We start from the raw sequence: 19262 nt of genomic DNA on the forward strand, positions 1-19262 counted from the left end.
GGGATTCTATTTCCCATCTTAAGCAAAATGTGTAGTAACAGCTATCTTCACAAGGAAATTATATTAATAAATACTGTAGTCTCTTATAGGGCTTCCCTGGTGGCTCAGAGGGTAAAGCATCTGCCTGCAATGCAGGAGACCTGGGTTCGTTCCCTGGGTCAGGAAGATCCCCTGGAGAAGGAAATGGCAACCCACTCCAGTACTCTTGCCTGGAAAATCCCATGGACAGAGGAGCCTGGTAGACTACAGTCCATAGGATCGCAAAGAGTCGGACATGACTGATTATATTCTAACATTCATGTCACTGAAACATGATCCATAAAGATCAGTAAAGAACAATTTGTGGCTAATATTGACAGCTTTAAAAAGAAAGAGGTGAAAACATCATCCATAATATGCCAGATTTCTACAAGATTTTTCTTCTCACAAATACTATTGCAAATTTCAAATAGCATGTATGTAGGTATATACACTTGTGATAAATTAAAGATCAAATTATATTTCCTGAGAAAATGTGAGCAAAATATCAAAGATAACAAATTATTCTTATTGCATACAAGAATATAAAAAATTATAAACCATTATTGAAAATTATAGAAAATATATTTCAGTCATGAAAAAGTTACATTAATGAATAATATTCCAAATAGTTACAACTCAGCAGATTTAAAATGCTTTACTTGTTTTATTTAAAATATTTCCCATCCCAGTTTTTTTTTTGTTTTTTGTTTTTTTAATACCAATTGCCTTAAAATCTATTATGACAGTTACATCTAGTTACTGGTGGAAGGTTCTGCATGCATATCTTTGTCCTGATTCTGATGCTTATGTCCTAAAATATATCACCAAGAAGTACAAAATATGAAATCTTTAGAACATTATTCTATGTTAATAACTACCCAAATCATATCAGAAACTTGTACAAGGGGATCCATTAAGGACTCACCACTAAGAAATTATTCTTTAACATTACTTTTATCTAGTAAAATACATTAAGCTCTCATTGTCAGATATGAGAAGAGGCTAGGTATGATCAAGAATTAACTATGATCATGGCTTTAATTTTTGTTTACACGTTTGGAGAATTAAATACCATTGATATAAGACATTTTGTAAAATCAAGAAAAGTATGGGGCACAGACAGGCATTCAAATGTCAGGCATAAGGAATATCTAGTAGCTAGAACTTAGCTCTCTCCCCACAGATACCATCATGTCTTAGTGGGCATTTCTGACTGGCACCAATAGTGCTGTAGATCTAAGAGGGTTACATTCTACATTTACATTCAGTTATTTAGAAATTTAGAATTTAGTCTGCTAAACATCAGTCTCTTAAATTGAGTAAAATGAAATATCTGAGTGCAAATGCCTGAGTACTTCCTTTTTCCTTGTTATAAGGATAATCACTACTTTTTTAAAAGATCAGATTTCCACAAAGAATGTGCATTAGTGAACAAGTGACTTCACTTTTCTGGAACTTAGTCAACTTGTTTGAAAATTGAGGGCACTGAGATAGGTGAATTCTAAGTTTACTTGCAGCTCCTGTGTTAAATGAATTTATGTTGAAATAAGATTTAATGTGGACTATGAATTTATTGTTCTTATTGGACAACTGACTCACAGATTTAAAAACATATGGATTATTAATTGTAAAATACATACTGGTTTTATATCCCAAAGACCTAAGCACAAATAATATGTACTAGAAAAAAAAAAATTAAACAATAACTCCTCTTAAACAGATAAATATTGAATTAGTGCACTAAAGCATATTTGAACTTACTAAAACATTTACTTTTAAATATCTGAAACATTATCATTTAAATACCAAAGCACTGGAATTGAAGAAGTATTATAGTCAGAATATTGATATCTAGAATATTTAGGTATTAAGAATAAACATGAAATGAGTATAAGAGAATAACTCAAAAGAAAGGGGTAGCTTTTACTTTTTTTAATTAAAAAATAATGCACATAACTATCTGAAAACCATTTTAGCTGAAATTCAAAACTCTGGTTTATTTCCTAATAGAGATAGACAGCTTTATGTTACATATGTTAATGTACTTTGAAAGGCAACACAAATAAGAACATGAAGATCAGTTGACATTTTATCATTAAACCCCTTCATGAAATCTAAAATTATTTCTATTCTATTATTACTTGCCAATAGAGTGGTAAAAATAATATTAATAATTTTTTTAAAAAAGCAGAGTATTCTCACAAATGTTAGGTTCAACATAAAGAAGATAACTCATTTATGTTTTCATCGAAAGAAAATTTAAAGTTGTGAACTTAGGCAAAGTGAAAATTTCATAGCTTTGTTTAAGTAGATATTTGAATCAAAGTTTTCTAAAATCATTTAGCGCTACTGGAAGTCATCTTGTATTAAAACATGTTTTACAATCTTATTTTGACAGTTCAACAAATATTTCACATGAAGAAAAAAATGCTAACTTTCAATTAAATTACTTTCTGCAGCCCACACCAAAGCCCAAGAGCTAAAATAGTATTGTAAATTTCTCTGCAAAGTTGTGCTCCCTTTTATGTGCCAGAATGTAAAAATGATGTACTTGGCCCTTGGTGATTGAAAATATAATAACTTTATTAAACTGTTAATAAATAAATCAGTACTTTCTTAAAAATAAATTGTCTTAGTATTCTAATACATCTCTTGCACATGTCTGCAAATTCACTAATTCAGAAGACTGTATTAGCGATGTTGGTTTAAAGAAATTAATAAGACATTGGTATGCTAGTCAGTGCCTGTAATTATCTTTTTCAGTTCCAGAAGGTATTTGGGGATTATTTAAGAGCAAAAGATAAATGGTGTACCACTAAATCCTATTAAATCAATGCATGGACATAGCAGCAATAGAAGTAAATAAGCTGTGGAGGTCTGAATACCAATAAAAAAGATAAAAATGGTTTTATATAGCTACTTACATCATAGCCTAGAAGTTCAGTTTGTGTGGATTTATCTACTCTTGAAGCAAAAGCCTTCTGTAAGTGCTGAACTTTTTCCTGCAGGAAAAAAAAGAGCAAAACCAAAACACATTTTTTTGAGAGTCATGTGCTTCTACACTAATGCTCCCCCCCGCATTAAAATTTGATTACTGTACAATTCATGATTGTGCATATATTTCGCAGTGGTGGTGCTTTACTTATCAATTTGAACATTCAGAGGTTTAATTTTCAGGTCATAATAACGTCATTTTTGGCATCTTTTCTTTTAATACAGGAACCACTAAGTCAGAATCATGGCTGAAAGCTAGAGACATGCTTTGCTTAAATCCAATATCAAATGATTATGCTAAGTTTTCTATAAGCTATTGTGTTTTCTTTAAATTGAGAGGATTTTACTGATACAGTTTCAGAAGTGTTTACATTTAAAATTCAAAACATTTTCAGTAAATACCATTTTTAATTATTTATTGCTTCTAATTCTCTCATTCCAAAATCTACACATTTAGGAATCTGCCCTTTAGGGGAGCCTACATGAATCCAACCCTGTTATAAATAAGAGATACAATGCATGAGCAAAGTTTGGGATTTCATATCTCAAATGCAAATGTACTAATTCTGGTCTACTAATGTGACTAGTTTCCCCGCCTGCCAATGCAAGAGACACAAGAGACTCAGTTCAGTCCCTGGGTCAAGAAGATCCCTTGGAGGAGTAAATGGCAATTCACTCCAGTATTCTTACTTGGAGAATTTCACGGACTGGGAGCCTGGCGGGCTACAGTTCATAACGTTGCAAAAAAAGAGTTGGACACTACTGAAGAGACTTAGCATGCATATACACACAATATGACGGGGCCTCTGGCTCTGGTCTTCTTGCTACTAAATGTGTCACTTAGAGTAAAAATTATCTTTGCATATTTATTATAATGTGTTCACTGTGTGTATAGCACAGCTTGGAGTGCTGTACTCACATGATCAGACCTCATCTGGGGATTTTTTACTATGATTACCACCCATTTCAATGAGTCTGCAAAGTTTAAGTTAACAAAGTTAACTTAGGTTTCCCAAGAAGTTCATGTGATTCCACTAGGTTCTGCTTTTGTCTTATGTTGATTTAAAGGAGAATTTTATTTTGTTTTCTTCACTTGGTCAATAAAATAGCTCTATAATATTTTAATGATAAAAACTGTTATAACTCATCATTTAATTTTTTCCATGAAGAGAGAGTAGTCATCACAAACCTCACTAACAATACACAAAACTAATGTTTCTTCTCCTCCCCTTCTCCCCTCAGGTTACTCCTCCCTTTCTCTTTCTTTCCCTCTCCTTAAGAAATACTCTTTCCCTTAAATTAAATTCACTTAAAAGTGAACACTCTTTCTTTCCCTTCAGTTCAGTTCAGTTCAGTCACTCAGTCATGTCCAACTCTTTGCAACCCCATGAACTGCAGCATGCCAGGCCTCTCTGTCCATCACCAACTCCTGGAGATCACCCAAACCCATGTCCATCGAGTCAGTGATGCCATCCAGCCATCTCATCCTCTGTCGTCCCCTTCTCCTCCTGCTCTCAATCTTTCCCAGCATCAGGGTCTTTTCCAATGAGTCAGCTCTTTGCATCAGGTGGCCAAAGTATTGGAGTTTCAGCTTTAGCATTAGTCCTTCCAATGAACACCCAGGACTGATCTCCTTTAGGATGGACTGGTTGGATCTCCTTGGAGTCCAAGGGACTCTCAAGGGTCTTCTCCAACACCACAGTTCAAAAGCATCAATTCTTCAGCACTTAGCTTTCTTTATAGTTCAACTCTCACATCCATACACGACCACTGGAAAAACTATAGCTTTGACTATAGGGACCTTTGTTGGCAAAGTAACGTCCCTGCTTTTTAATATGCTGTCTAGGTTGGTCATAACTTTCCTTCCAAGGAGTAGGCGTCTTTTAATTTCATGGCTGCAATCACCATCTGCAGTGATTTTGGAGCCCAGAAAAATAAAGTCAGCCACTATTTCCACTGTTTCCCCATCTATTTCCCATGAAGTGATGGGACTGGATGCCATGATCTTAATTTTCTAAATGTTGAGCTTTAAGCCAACTTTTTCACTCTTCTCTTTCACTTTCATCAAGAGGCTCTTTAGATGTTTTTCTGGAACTCTCTTGCTCTTTCCCTTAAATCCTTAATAAGATATGAAAGCTATCCAAGTTGGTTAACAAAATACATACATAATGGATTATGTATGGCCAAACCTTCTAACTTTCCTCTTATAAAACTTCTAGAGCTGCTATTCAGACAATAGTGAAATGGAGATTAGATAATCTAAGATGTAATATGTAAAGGGATGGTTTTCATTTTTTGAAAAGGGTAAGTGAAAATATGGCCACTTTTTCCAATTTATTCCAATTTATTAAAATAAATTTAAAATGAGAATTAACAAGTTGTGTTTATTTAGACTCCTATTAGAATGTGAGGAGAGGGCAAAAAAGTAGTAACACGTAAGGAACCAATAACATTTGCTGTCACTGAATGGTTGTTTAGAAAAAATTAGCCACTTGGAGTGGAAGTGATACGGGATCTTTCTCAGGCAATGACATTTGAAAATATTTAGAAGTGAGCGAGACCCTGACAAAGATATATATATAAACAGCTACTAGTTCAAACTTGCCTAAGGAGAAACAATGAAAGGGACCATAGAAAGAAATGAGACTGTGGTAAATCAAGTCCATGACAGAGAGGATAGAATTCTTTATCAAAGGATTTTAGGTTTATCTTAATTTTTCAAATATTATTTTGAAAATGAAATGAAAAGCCAAATAATACTTTAATTAAATTACAACAGAACTTATTTAAATACTTCCTTTCACCTTACATAAAAGAATTACAAGGAAGCAATCTGGAGAAAAGAAACATTCGAAGTGCATTAAAATTTATTTTATTGGACCATCAATTAATTTCCACATGCATGTGATTTAATATAGCTTTTTTCCAATATTTTTCTACGTAAGCAAACAATTCAATTTCTTCTTCCAGATTCTCTCAGAAGGACAAAGGAATATTAAACAATTCAGTTTTCGGCAGATACATTTTATAAGTAACTTAACCCCAGACACTTTCCAAGGAATGAAAATACCAATATTTATTAAATTGTGTTTAATTGTATAAAATTTAATATTTATTAAATTGTGTTTATTAAACTATAAACACACCTTTTTAAAAATTCTGATTCATAAAACATATGTGTGCTTATTAAACAGAATTAACAAATAACTATCACATTCTATAGAAAAAGTAAGCAAAACATGATGAAAAAGAGGAATTTTACTATGTATATTTTTTATTATTTTACACTGCTGACTTATCTGACTTTTTAATATGTGGAGGTTTTGAATTTTACAGAATATTGCTATATGAATAAAAAATATATAATGGTTTTCTCTCCAAATTTTTGATTAATCTCATCTAACATCAAGAGTAATACAACACCTGTATATTAAAATCAGCTACCATAAATAATGTTTATAAATCAAAGAAAACACAGTTTACAAACGTGCCAAAATTAGTTACTTATATTCACACTTTCCTCTACTTCTGTAATCTTTGCCACTACGCTAACAGAATATAGTTACATGCCAAGCACTGGTATCAAGTAATTTATATGAATCCTCTCAAGAATGTACAATGTCTGTTATTGTCTCTTCTCAGAAAAACAGGAAACTGGTTCTTAGTAAGTTGAAATTGTCACTAAAGGTCACATAGGCTATTAAGTGAAAGAGGCAAGTTGGAAAACCTTTATCTGTCTTCAAAATCTGGTGTCCTTTCTAAAAAGATATTCTGGCTGGAAAAGCTGCAAGTGTCATTGCTGCTTCCACTTCATGTATACAAGGACACATACCAAATGCATAGTCACTATCCAGCTAGTATAAAAATAAAACTGCCTTTGCTGTTCATCCTGCCTAAATGCTCTAATGATTCTACTAAGTCATTCTGCTGTACTATAAAAACAGTTTAAGTACATTAGATGGTGACTGCAGCCATGAAATTGAAAGATGCTTACTCCTTGGAAGAAAAGTTATGACCAACCTAGATAGCATATTACAAAGCAGAGACATTACTTTGCCAACAAAGGTCCATCTAGTCAAAGCTATGGTTTTTCCAGTGGTCATGTATGGATGTGAGAGTTGGATTATAAAGAAGGCTGAGTGCCGAAGAATTGATGCTTATGAACTGTGGTGTTGGAGAAGACTCTTGAGAGTCCCTTGGACTGCAAGGAGATTCAACCTGGTATCCTAAAGGAAATCATTCCTGAATATTCATTGGAAGGACTGATGCTGAAGCTGAATCTCCAATACTTTGGCCACCTGATGCGAAGAGCTGACTCACTGGAAAAGATCCTAATGCTGGGAAAGATTGAAGGCTGGAGAAGAAAGGGGACAACAGAGGATGAGATGGTTGGATGGCATCACTGACTTGATGGACATGAGTTTGAATAATCTCTGGGAGTTGATGATGGACAGGGAAGCCTGGCATGCTGCAGTCCATGGGGTCGCAGAGTCGAACATGACTGAGTGACAGAACTGAACTGAGGATTTATCAGCTTATTTCCTTTAAGAGCTGAGATTCCAAAAAATACCCATTATTATAACCAACAAGGCATTTGGAACATGAGTCAGGAATAAAACGATAAAGTTTATAAAGCATTATAACACAAAATTGAAAGATGTAAAAAAGCAAACTGAAAACTAAATGTTGAATGGCATTAAATTCTTTAAAAATAGGATTAGTTCAAGCAGGATATTCTAAAAGTATATTCTGCTTAAGTTGTAAGAATCATTTCTGGTGTATGTTTTATGCATTGGCCAATCATAGATCATAAAAAAGTATAATAGATACCATTGATAAATGTATATTTTTGCACTTTCACGTGTGCACATGCAAGCACATGTCATTGGGGAAAAATTGAGAAGGAGAAAATGTGATTTAAAAAAAGATAAAATAATAAAAAAGCTAGTAAACTTGGCTCTTTTTCAGATTCAATAGAGAAATCAAAAAACTGCACAGGCAAGTGAAGTTAAGGCAATCTGACATCACAACAGCTTTACAACAATTCCTAAAGGACTCTAAACAGGAAAGGCCATGGCTAGAAACAGAAGTATCACAAATACGAAAGATCAACAGTAAGGGCAAACATACAATCAAAGTAAGAAATCATCCACAAACAAGCACAGAATCAAAACCAGCAACTGCTAAGTGAGTACAAATTCAGGATACAGCAAGTCCCCTACATACAAATAGTTCCATTCTAAGAGCAAATTTATATATTCAGTTTGTTCATAAGTCCCACAAAGTTATTTTAGGTACCCAACTAACATAATCAGCTATATAGCCTTGTACTGTAATAAGTTTATAATGATTTTCACACAAATAAAAAATAGCAAAAAATAAAGAGTACCTCTTTAATCTTACAGTATAGTACCTTGAGAAGTACACCAGTATAGTACAACAGCTGGCATACAAGGACTAGCATCAAGTGAACAAGCAAGAAGAGCTGCTGATTGGAGGAGGGAGAAGAGGGAGAAGACGTTAGAGCCCAAGGTTTGTCAGCAACAGGAGATGGAGGCTAAGCTGCAGTCTTACTCACACCTGACATTAATGGCACAGGTTCTGGTTCCTTGCTAGATTTAATTCTATCTACCTCTTGCTTATGGACATTCTGAACTTGAAATAAAGATGCTGTAGTACTGTACTCTACACAGTATTGTGCAATAAATGACACAAAAACACCACCACCTGTAGAGGATGCATGCACATGACAATGTGTGCTAGACGTACAAACTAACATGTGATTTGACACATAAAGAAACATTCACATCTTTGAAAGTTTGCAACTTGAAGGTGTGTAGGTAGGGGGCATACTATATTGAAAACGCAGTTGAAATTAAGAGACCAGAAACTGAAAACAATCTTGTTAGCTGCTGTATTAAATACGTAGACTGGTATATCAAAACCTCATGGGAATCACAAACCAAAAATCTACAATATGCACACACAAAAAAGAAAAAGTGATCCAAACACAAAATGGCAATAAGGGCATATGTCTCAATAATTACCTTAAGTATAAAGGGATTAAATGCTCCAACTAAAAGATACAGACTGGCCAAACAGATACAAAAACCAGACCCACATATATGCTGTCTACAAGAAACCTACTTCAGATCCCGGGACATATACAGACTGAAAGTGAGAGGATGGAAAAAGATGTTCTGTGTAAACAGAAATAAAAAGAAAGCTGGAACAGCAATACTCATATCAGGCAAAATAGACTTTAAAATAAAGACTGTCATAAGAGACAAAAAAGGACACTACATACTGACCAAAGGCTCAAGCTAAGAAAAACTATGGAAAAAAAAAAAAAAAAAAACAACTTTACAATCTGTATGGAAACACAAAAGATCCCGAATAGCCAAAGCAATCTTCAGAAAGAAAAAACAAAGCTGGAGGAATCAGGTTCCCTGACTTCAGACTATATCACAAAGCTACAGCAATCAAAATAGTATGGTATTGGCACAAAGGGGGCATATAGATCAATAGGGCAGGATAGAAAGCCCAGAAATAAATTCATCCACTTATGGTCCATTAATTTATGACAAAGAAGGCAGGAACATATAATGGAGAAAAGTCAGTCTCTTCACGTAGTGCTGCTGGGAAAACTGGGAAGGTACATGTAAAAGAATGAAATTAGAACATTTTCTAACACAATAGATAAAAATAAACTCAAAATGAATTAAAGACATAAATGTAAGATCAGATAATATAAAACTTCTATAAAAAATATAGACAGAACATACTTTGACATAAATTGCAACAATAGCTCTTTGGATCCACCTCCTAGAAGAATCAAAGTAAAAATAAAAATATCAGATGGAGCCTAATTAAACTCAAAGGCTTTTCACAGCAAAGGGAACCATAAACAAGACAAAAAGACAACACACAGAATGGAAGAAAGTATTTCCAAACAATGTGACCGACAGGTATAAATCAGCTCATGTAGTAGGTATACAAACAGCTCATGTAGCTCAATATGAAGTAAACAAAGAAATGGGCAGAAGATCTAAATAGACATTTCTCCAAAGAGGACATACAGATGGCCAAAAGACACATGAAAAGATGTCAACATTGTTATTGGAAAAATGCAAATCAAAACTACAATGAAGGATGACTTCACACTGGTCACAACGGCACTCATCATAAAGCCTACAAATAAGTGATGGAGAGGGTGTGGTGGAAAGAGAATCCTCCCCCATTGTTGGTGGGAATGTAAACTGGCACAATCACTATGGAGAGCAGAATGGGAGTTCCTTAAAAAACTAAAAATAGAACTACCATATAACCCATCTATCCCACTCCTGGGTGTATATCCAAAAAGATCATAACTCAAAAAGTTGCATGCACTCTTACGTTCATTGCAGCATTATTTACAATAGCCAAGACATAGAAAAAACCTGCATGCCCATCAACAGAGGAATGGATAAAGAAAGAAGATGCAATGTATGTATATATATGTGTGTGTATATATATATATGTGTGTGTGTGTGTGTGTGTTTATACACACACATACACACAACAATTTTAGCCAGAAGAAAAGAATGGAATAATGCCATTTGCAGCCACATGGATAAACCTAGAGATAATCATACTAAGTCAAGTAACTCAGAGAAAGACAATTATCATGGTATCACTTACATGTGGAATCTAAAAAAAATGATATATACGGATTTGTCTACAAAACAGAAATAGATTGACAAACTTCAAAAACAAATTTATGGTTACCAAACTGGAAAGGCATAGAGGCAGGATAAATTAGGGATTTGGAATTAACATTACATACTACTAATATAAAATAGATAACCAACAAGGACAATTAAAGAAACAAGACAATAGTAGCATTTCTGCATGCCAAGACAGAAACCAACACCCTCTTCCAACAACATGAGAAACAACACTACATACGGACGTCACCAGATGGTCAATGCTGAAACCAGATTGATTATATTCTTTGCAGTTGAAGATGGAGGAGCTCTGTACAGTTAGCAAGAACAAGACCAGGAGCTGACTACGGCTCAGATGATAAAATGCTTATTACAAAATTCACACTTAAATTGAAGAAAGTAGGGAAAACCACTAGACCATTCAGGTATAACTTAAATCCTTTATGATTATACAGTGGAAGTGACATATAGATTCAAGGGATTCGATTTTATAGACAGAGTGCCTGAAGAACCATGGATGGATGTTCACGACACTGTACAGGAGGCAGTGATAAAACCATCCCCAAGAAAAAGAAATGCACAAAGACAAATGGCTGTCTGAGGAGCTGTTACAGATTGCTGAGACAAGAAGAAGTGAAAGGCGAAGGAGAAAAGGAAAGATATACCAATCTGAATACAGAGTTCCAAAGAATAGCAAGGAGAAATAAGAAAACCTTCCTAAGCGAACAATACAAAGAAATAGAGGGAAACAATAGAATGGGGAAAACTAGAGGTCTCTTCAAGAAAATTAGAGCTACCAAGGGAACATTTCATGCAAAGATGGGCACAATAAAGGACAAAAACGGTATGGACCTAACAGAAGCAGAAGATATTGAGAAGAGGTAGCACTAACACACAGAATGATACAATAAAAAAGATCTTCATGACCCAGATAACCATGATGGTATGATCACTCACCTAGAGCCAGACATCCTGGAGTGCAAAGTCAAGTGGGTCTTAGGAAGAATCAGTACAAAGATAGTGGAGGTGACGGAAGGCCAGCTGAGCTATCTAAAATCCTAAAAGATGACACTGTTAAAGTGCTGCACTCAATATGCCAGGAAATTTGGAAAACTCAGGAGTGGCCACAGGACTGGAAAAGGTCAGTTATCACTCCAATCCTAAAGAAAGGCAATGCCAAGAATGTTCAAACTACCTCACAATTGCACTCATTTCACATGCTAGCAAAGTAATGCTCAAATTCTCCAAGCCAGGCTTTAACCGTGCATGAATTGAAAACTTCCAGATGTTCAAGCTGGATTTAGAAAAGGTAGAGGAATCAGAGATCAAATTGCCAACATTTGTTGGATCACAGGAAAAGAAAGAGAATTCCAGAAAAAATATCCACTTCTGCTTCATTGACTATGCTAAAGTCTTTGACTGTGTGGATCACAACAAACTGGAAAATTCTTAAAGAGATGGGAATACCAGACCATCTTACCTTCTTCCTGAGAAATCTATATGTAGGTTAAGAAGCAACAATCAGAAGCGGACATGGAACAACAGGCTGGTTCAAAATCAGGAAAGGAGTAACTCAAGGCTGTATACTGTCACCCTACTTATTTAACTTATATTCAGAGTACATCATGCAAAATTTGGGTTGGATGAAGCATAAGCTGGAATCAAGACTGCCAGGAAAAATATGAACCACCTCAGATATGCAGATGACAACACCCTTATGGCAGAAAGCAAAGAGGAACTAAAGAGCCTCTTGATGAAGGTGAAAGAGGAGAATGAAAGGATGGCTTAAAATTCAACATTCAAAAAACGAAGATCATGGAATCTAGTCCCATCATTTTATGGCAAATAGATGGGGAAACCATGGGAACAGTGAGAGACTTTCTTTTCTTGGGCTCCAAAATCACTGCAGATGGTGACTGCAGCCATGAAATTAAAAGACACTTGCTCCTTGGACAGAAAGCTATGACAAACCTAGGCAGCATATTAAAAAGCAGAGACATCACTTTGTCAACAAAGGTCTGTATAGTCAAAGCTATGGTTTTTCCAGTAGTCATGTATGGATGTGAGAGTTGGACCATAAAGAAGGCTGAATGCTGAAGAATTGATAATTTTGAACTCTGGTGTTGGGAAAGACTCTTGAGAGTCCCTTGGACTGCAAGGAGATCAAAACAGTCAATCCAAAAGGAAACAAACCCTGAATACTCATCAGAGGGACTGATGCTGAAGCTGAAGCTCCAATACTTTGGCCACCTTATGGGAAGAGCCAACTCATTAGAAAAACCCTGATGCTGGGAAAGACTGAAGGTGGGAGGAGAAGGGGATGACAGAGGATGAGATGGTTTGATGGCATCATGGAATCTAGTCATTGAATCTAGTCATGGAATCTAGTAATTTGACTCAATGGATGCAAATTTGAGCAAGCTCCTGGAGATGGTGCAGGACAGGGAAACCTGGTTTGCTGCAGTCCATGGGATCACAAAGAGTTAGACATGACTGAGTGATTGAACAACAGCAAAAGACAGAAGTATAGGTGAAGGGGGAAAGCTAAAATTGGGTAAAAGGGTACATGATATCAAACCTGAGATTAATTACCATATTTTAGTATTTTTTATCACCCTTTTGCTAATATACATATGATTTAAACAGTGCCACAACAGTCCTAGTTAAACCATAGAAAATCAAAAACAGTCGTGTCAAGAGTCTTTTGAGACTCTATGATCTGTAGTCCACCAGGCTCATATGTCCACAGAATTTTCCAGGCAAGAATACTGGATTGGGTTGCCATTTCCTAGAGCAGGGGATCTTCTCAATCCAGAAACTGAGATCACATTGTCTGTGTCTACTGCATTGGCAGGCAGGTTGTTTTACCACTCAGCTACCTGGGAAGCACCATATGAGACTGAAGGAGAAATCAATGATTTAATGCTTGATGTCTGCTCAAGAATGAGGAAGAATACGGTCTTCTCCCCTCCCCATTTTTTCTTTGATTATACAAATGTAGCCTTGGTCCCTGGGGTTGCTGTGCTCTCACGCCAGCCCACTTGTACCTCTCACAAGCATACTATGCTAATAAACTCACTCTTTGCCTATCACTTTGCCTCACACTGAATTCCTTCTGTGACAAAATGAAAGAACCCGAGCTTAAGTTCTGATACAAGGTGAGTAGTTTGAATTAAAAGACAGTAGGTTCATGTCCCCTTCTAGTTCAAGGATTATGGGTTTGAGTCCCAATCTGAGGTTCAGGTGGGTTCAAATCCTACCCAAGGAGGAGTATGGTTTTGATTATAGCCCCACTATATGAACACATACCTGCTGCTGCTAAGTCGCTTCAGTCGTGTCTGACTCTGTGCGACCCCATAGACAGCAGCCCACCAGGCTCCCCTATCCCTGGGATTCTCCAGGCAAGAATACTGGAGTGGGTTGCCATTGCCTTCTCCACACATACCTGAGGCTGTGTTATTATCCAAACGTTGAAAAGAAAGCTTTGCAAAGAATAGGTTTGAATTAGAAAAAGGAATATCTTAAAAATATAAAAAGAACACAAAGACTGCTTAAAATAGTATAATCCTAAATTTAGATTCTAAATCATGGATGTAAAGATTAGTTCATGGAAAGAAGAAACAATATTGAAAGACTGAGACTGCCACTCTATAAGAGGAGAAAAACTAACTTTTAAAATTTAAAGCAATGTAATTCAACATAAGAAAATTCACATTGAGTTAATTTTAAACTAGAATTTTGGTGGATGAAAAAGAGTTTGGAGTCCTTTATAAGATGGTGCTCAATGTCAATGGATATGCATGCTTAGTTGCTCAGTCCTGTCCAACCCTTTGCGAGACCAAGGACGGTAGCCTGTCAGGCTCCTCTGTCCATGCAGTTCTCCTGGCAAGAATTCTGGAGTGGAATGCCATTTGCTACTCCAGAGGATCTTCCTGACCCGGTGATTGAACCTGCATCTCTCACATCTCCTGCACTGGCAGGCAGATCTTTACCACTACACCACCTGGGAAGCCCATCAAGATTATTTAAATATAAAGAATAAAAATACAAGGAAAGTTACTGGAATTTAATGATGCCAAGTCCAAGGATAAACTCAGGAAAGAAAAAGCAATATTACAGAGCACATTGATTATTTTTACCCACCATTAATGAGGCTGTATTACTAAAGACATCAGCAGGATTATAAACAAATGGTGACCAAGCAAATTAAACCTCTTCACATAGAACATAAAATTTCCTGGAACTGTCAAGAAGATATTAAAATATTTTCTCACTTTTTTGGTTACAGAAAGTTGCTAACATTAACAAACTGTAGGGAGAGTAACATCAAGAATCCCTGTGTACTCATTACCCACTTTCAACAACAGAGACTGGAATTTAAATACGAAAGGTCTCGGAGAAGGCAATGGCACCCTACTCCAGTACTCTTGCCTGGAAAATCCCATGGACCGAGGAGCCTGGTGGGCTGCAGTCCATGGGGTTGCTAAGAGTCGGACACGACTGAACGACTTCACTTTCACTTCTCACTTTCATGCATTGGAGGACATGGCAACCCACTCCAGCGTTCTTGCCTGGAGAATCCCTGGGATTGGGGAGCCTGGTGGGCTGCCATCTATGGGGTCGCACAGAGTCGGACACGACTGGAGCGGCTTAGCAGCAGCAGCAGCAGCAGCAGCATTAAATCTATACTTAATAGCTGCACTGGTCAGTATTGTCCTTCAACTTAGATAAGAGAAATTTGTATTAGAGAATCCATTCCGGCCATCCACCCACCATGTTTCTGTCTATGGAGAGAGGATTCTCTCCCCATGTACAAAATCAAAGCCATGTTTCCCCTTTCAACCACACTCCAGAACCTTTGAATTAATTGCCTGGTTTAGGACATGACCCAGGTCATTCCTCCTGAGGGTCATGAGGCCGAATCTAGGACAGTGAAAGACCAGGTTAGTCTGGAGCCAGGACTTGCTCTCTCCCCATTGCCAAGTTCCTTCACAGATGCTAAGGGATCCAAAAAAAAAAAAAAAAAATCTGTAATTTTATCATAGCTTTACAAGTCACTAAAGTAAAAGAAAGTGAAAGTGAAACCCCTCAGTCACATCCGACTATTTGCAATCCCATGAACTGTAGCCTACCACTGCCCTCTGTCTATGGGATTCTCCAGGCAAGAGTACTGGAAGTGGGTTGCCATTTCCTCCTCCAGAGGATCTTCCCGACCTAAAGATCAAACCCAGGTCTCCCGCATTGTAGATAGATGCTTTACCGTCTAAGCCACCAGCGAAATCCTCAGGACCACCGTGAGCACCCTTTATTGAACACTTGCCTCATGTGGTCTGGAGCAATTCACCTGCATCATCCCTGATCCTCAAAGCGGCCCAGGGGTGTGGGTGGGAGGCCAAGGCGCAGAGTCTACATGCAGGGCCCTTCACTGTCGAGCTGACCCCATTCAGTCCCTGAAACCCTGCAAGTGTCACCAGCTTATAGGACCAGGACCCAAACACGCAAGTGGAAGCTGTGCTCCCACCTGTTGCCATGGTGGACTCCGGCTTCTCACTTGTCTCCTCTCAACAGGCGCCGTGCTCCTGAGTAACAGCCCCAGTTAGGAGGAGATCACCAAGTGGTACCTGGGCTGGAAGTCCGTGTTCTCGGACCAAGTGCTGGTGCCCCATCCGTCAAGGACAAGTTCAACAAGGCTGTTGACATCATGAATGTTGGTGAGTGGGGCCCCTGGTGGAGGCCCTGAGCACATGAACCACACTGAGTTAGAGTTCAGGCACCTGTGGGCTCCAGGACACAGACTCGTCTCATCTCTCAGCCCCTCCACATAGTTACTTAGCCAGCAGCTGCTCCCCTGTCTTCTGTGGCTGAGAGGAGCACTGTTCCTGAACGGAGGCTCACGTAAGCCGAGTCCACCTCCGTCACCACTGTGTTGGCCGCTCTTTGGTGCGTCTGCCCAGCTGGAGCTGGTGGCCAGTCTAACACTAAGGACTTAACCCATCATCTTTCCTCACCCACACAGAGTGGAGGAAGGATTTCCAGTATGAGGCCATGCAGGAGCAGTGCAAGGCCAAGAACATGGCCCAGGGGGCATTGGCATGCCCACTAGCTCTGTGCCTATGAACTTCAAGGACCTCATCAAGACCAAGGCCAAGGAGCACAACACTGTCTCCATGCCGGTCATTGGGAAGCAGTACGAGGGCAAGCAGCTAGCATTAGCAAGGTATATTTATCAAGTTACAAGGCTAGAACCATTTTATTGAACAGTTTTTAAAGTGAGTCCCCTTTTTGTGTTCTTACCCCGAGTCTCACAAATGTCAGCAGCTGACTGGTTCCTAGGTGCTTCTGGTTTTTGGTTATCCTACCTCAGGAAAAGTTTGACAAGTTGTAGAAAAGGGCAAAGAGTAAAGGGGTTTATTTTATATTGAAATATTTCAAAAAATGGGTCAAAAATATAAGGACAGAGAAAATGTCAGTAAACCAATACAGCCCTGGCTCTCCTGGCATTTATTTATTATTCTAACTTCATCTCATACCAGTCTTCTCCTTGAAAACTGACTCATGATCATCTTCCTTCAGTTGCATGAGTGAACTAAGATTTTTCACCCTTTTTTTTTTTTCACACTTAAATTTTTAAAATGCTATTTCCTCCATCTGGAAATGATCTTCATATTAGGTGCCTCTACTGCTTTAGATATGTCTTCTTTAAATTAGATCCCCATCTTCAGGTGATTCTCTTTTAATCTCTCTTTTTTTAAATTACATGTCCTCCATTTCAATTACTCCTTTTATTTGGCTGTTTGCCTGTATTTGTTCCGTCTTCTGCAGTAGCATATAAATTCCTTATAGCAAAGATCGAATCTATTTAGAGCCATATTGACACCACACTGTCTAATGTAGTTTTTGGCACATTCTAGGTGTTGGATCCATTTTTTTTTAAATAAAGAAGTAGGCAAATGAGAGATGAGGCATGAGGTTTGAGAGGATTCAACAGAGACCATCTGGTGAGCTGACATACTGCAGAAGCACTGGTTATAGGGAATTTAATATTAGAGACATGACAAGTCCAGTAAAATTTCTGGCATTTGTATGGTATATAAATTTAAGTAGGGACATATTGGAAATGATATATGAACTAAGGAGCTATCCTAGTAATTCTAAGCTGTACAGATTTCTTAAGAGAAAATCAAGGGGGAGAGGACAGGAAGCAAAAGATTAAAGTGAGGACATTCAAGAATAGGTACAAATGAAATATGTCTGAGGAACTGATACAGGTAAGAAATATTTTCATGAATAGATTAGAATTTTTCTTTTTCCCAAGAAAACCTTACATATTCTATCCTTACGCTTTCTTGAATTTTACATCATGGGTAAGAAATTAATAAAGTGATTCCTCCAATGATGGTGATTAAGGGGAAAACATCAATGTAGAAGCAACTTCTACAGGAAATTAGGCCCAGTGTATTTTTGATACTTCAAGTCCAAACATTCCCTCATTAACACACCCAGTCTATAAAACTCACTTTTTAATTATCCAGGGACCCTCCATATTCCCCTGGATCCATCTGCACAAGGGGACTTCTGCTAGAAGCATCTTTCTGGCTGCTTTTCCTACCTCTCACTCTCTTATCTCCATTCATAATCTGGTAAGTGGCATTGGGTAAACAAACTTGCTCTCCTTCTTGCTGGTGTGGTCTGTCTACAGGATGAAATCTCAGCTTGTCCAGACATAAGCTTACAGACTCTGGCCCTGTGAGAGAGGTCTGAATTTTTGTCAGCAACTTCAGTGGGGTACCTAAGAATGTATTGGATACTTACATGGCTGCATTCCAAGCCAGATTTGGATTGTATTATATTCTAATTCAATCTCTCTGAATGTTCTAGCTTGATATTAGTTCTGAATTTAGGAAGGCAAAGAAGGATGCTGTTTACTGCCCCTTATAAAGCTCTCTCTCACACTTGCACACACACACACAGATTCAACTTGTAAAAATTGAATTTGAATATAGTTACTGGGAAGTTCTAGGACTTTTAATAGTGTTGACTAATACAACCTTAATTCAACCTTGAAAACTGTTCCTATTTAAAAAAATATCCATAAAACAGAAATGTGACTGCCTGTACATTGAGATTGACATCTTTGAAAGCATGACAAAAATTTTTGTAGCTTTTCCTTGCTTGATTTTTATTTAGAAGGTCAGAATAAAAGAATACCCTGCTGACTTTATCATTATGGTTTAAAAATTAGATTCCTGTTTTGAAGAAAATAACCACTTTTTCTTCAAAATTGTGAAGAATTGTGATAATTTTACTTTATGGTTGATATTGATTTATTTTTTGTAGATAAAATTCTTATAATAAACTGAGAAGTGACATAAAGTTTCTCAAGGCGGTCATTCATGAACAGCAATATGCTGATGACAGCATTCCAGAAGGATAAGCATAAGGGAGACAAGATCATTGAAGAAGTGCAGAGTCAGCAGAGCATTACAGGTTGACAATCAGCTGCAAAACAATGGATGTCATGAATCACACTTCACCAGAAGC

The 19262-nt window shown here is 37.2% G+C and overlaps 1 protein-coding gene across 4 annotated transcripts in view; it reads right to left on the minus strand.

Annotated features, from left to right (window-relative positions):
• Positions 1–19262, minus strand: part of CCSER1 (coiled-coil serine rich protein 1) — a 1492403-nt gene that overhangs the window by 667446 nt on the left and 805695 nt on the right. For all 4 annotated transcript variants that reach the window (XM_027544062.1, XM_027544063.1, XM_027544064.1 and 1 more), the window contains exon 9: positions 2946–3023. In XM_027544062.1, the coding sequence (XP_027399863.1) occupies positions 2946–3023 (78 nt within the window). The remainder of the gene's footprint in view (positions 1–2945; positions 3024–19262) is intronic.

This window comes from Bos indicus x Bos taurus, chromosome 6 (assembly GCF_003369695.1).
Source record: "Bos indicus x Bos taurus breed Angus x Brahman F1 hybrid chromosome 6, Bos_hybrid_MaternalHap_v2.0, whole genome shotgun sequence".
NCBI classification, from domain to species: Eukaryota; Metazoa; Chordata; class Mammalia; order Artiodactyla; family Bovidae; genus Bos; species Bos indicus x Bos taurus.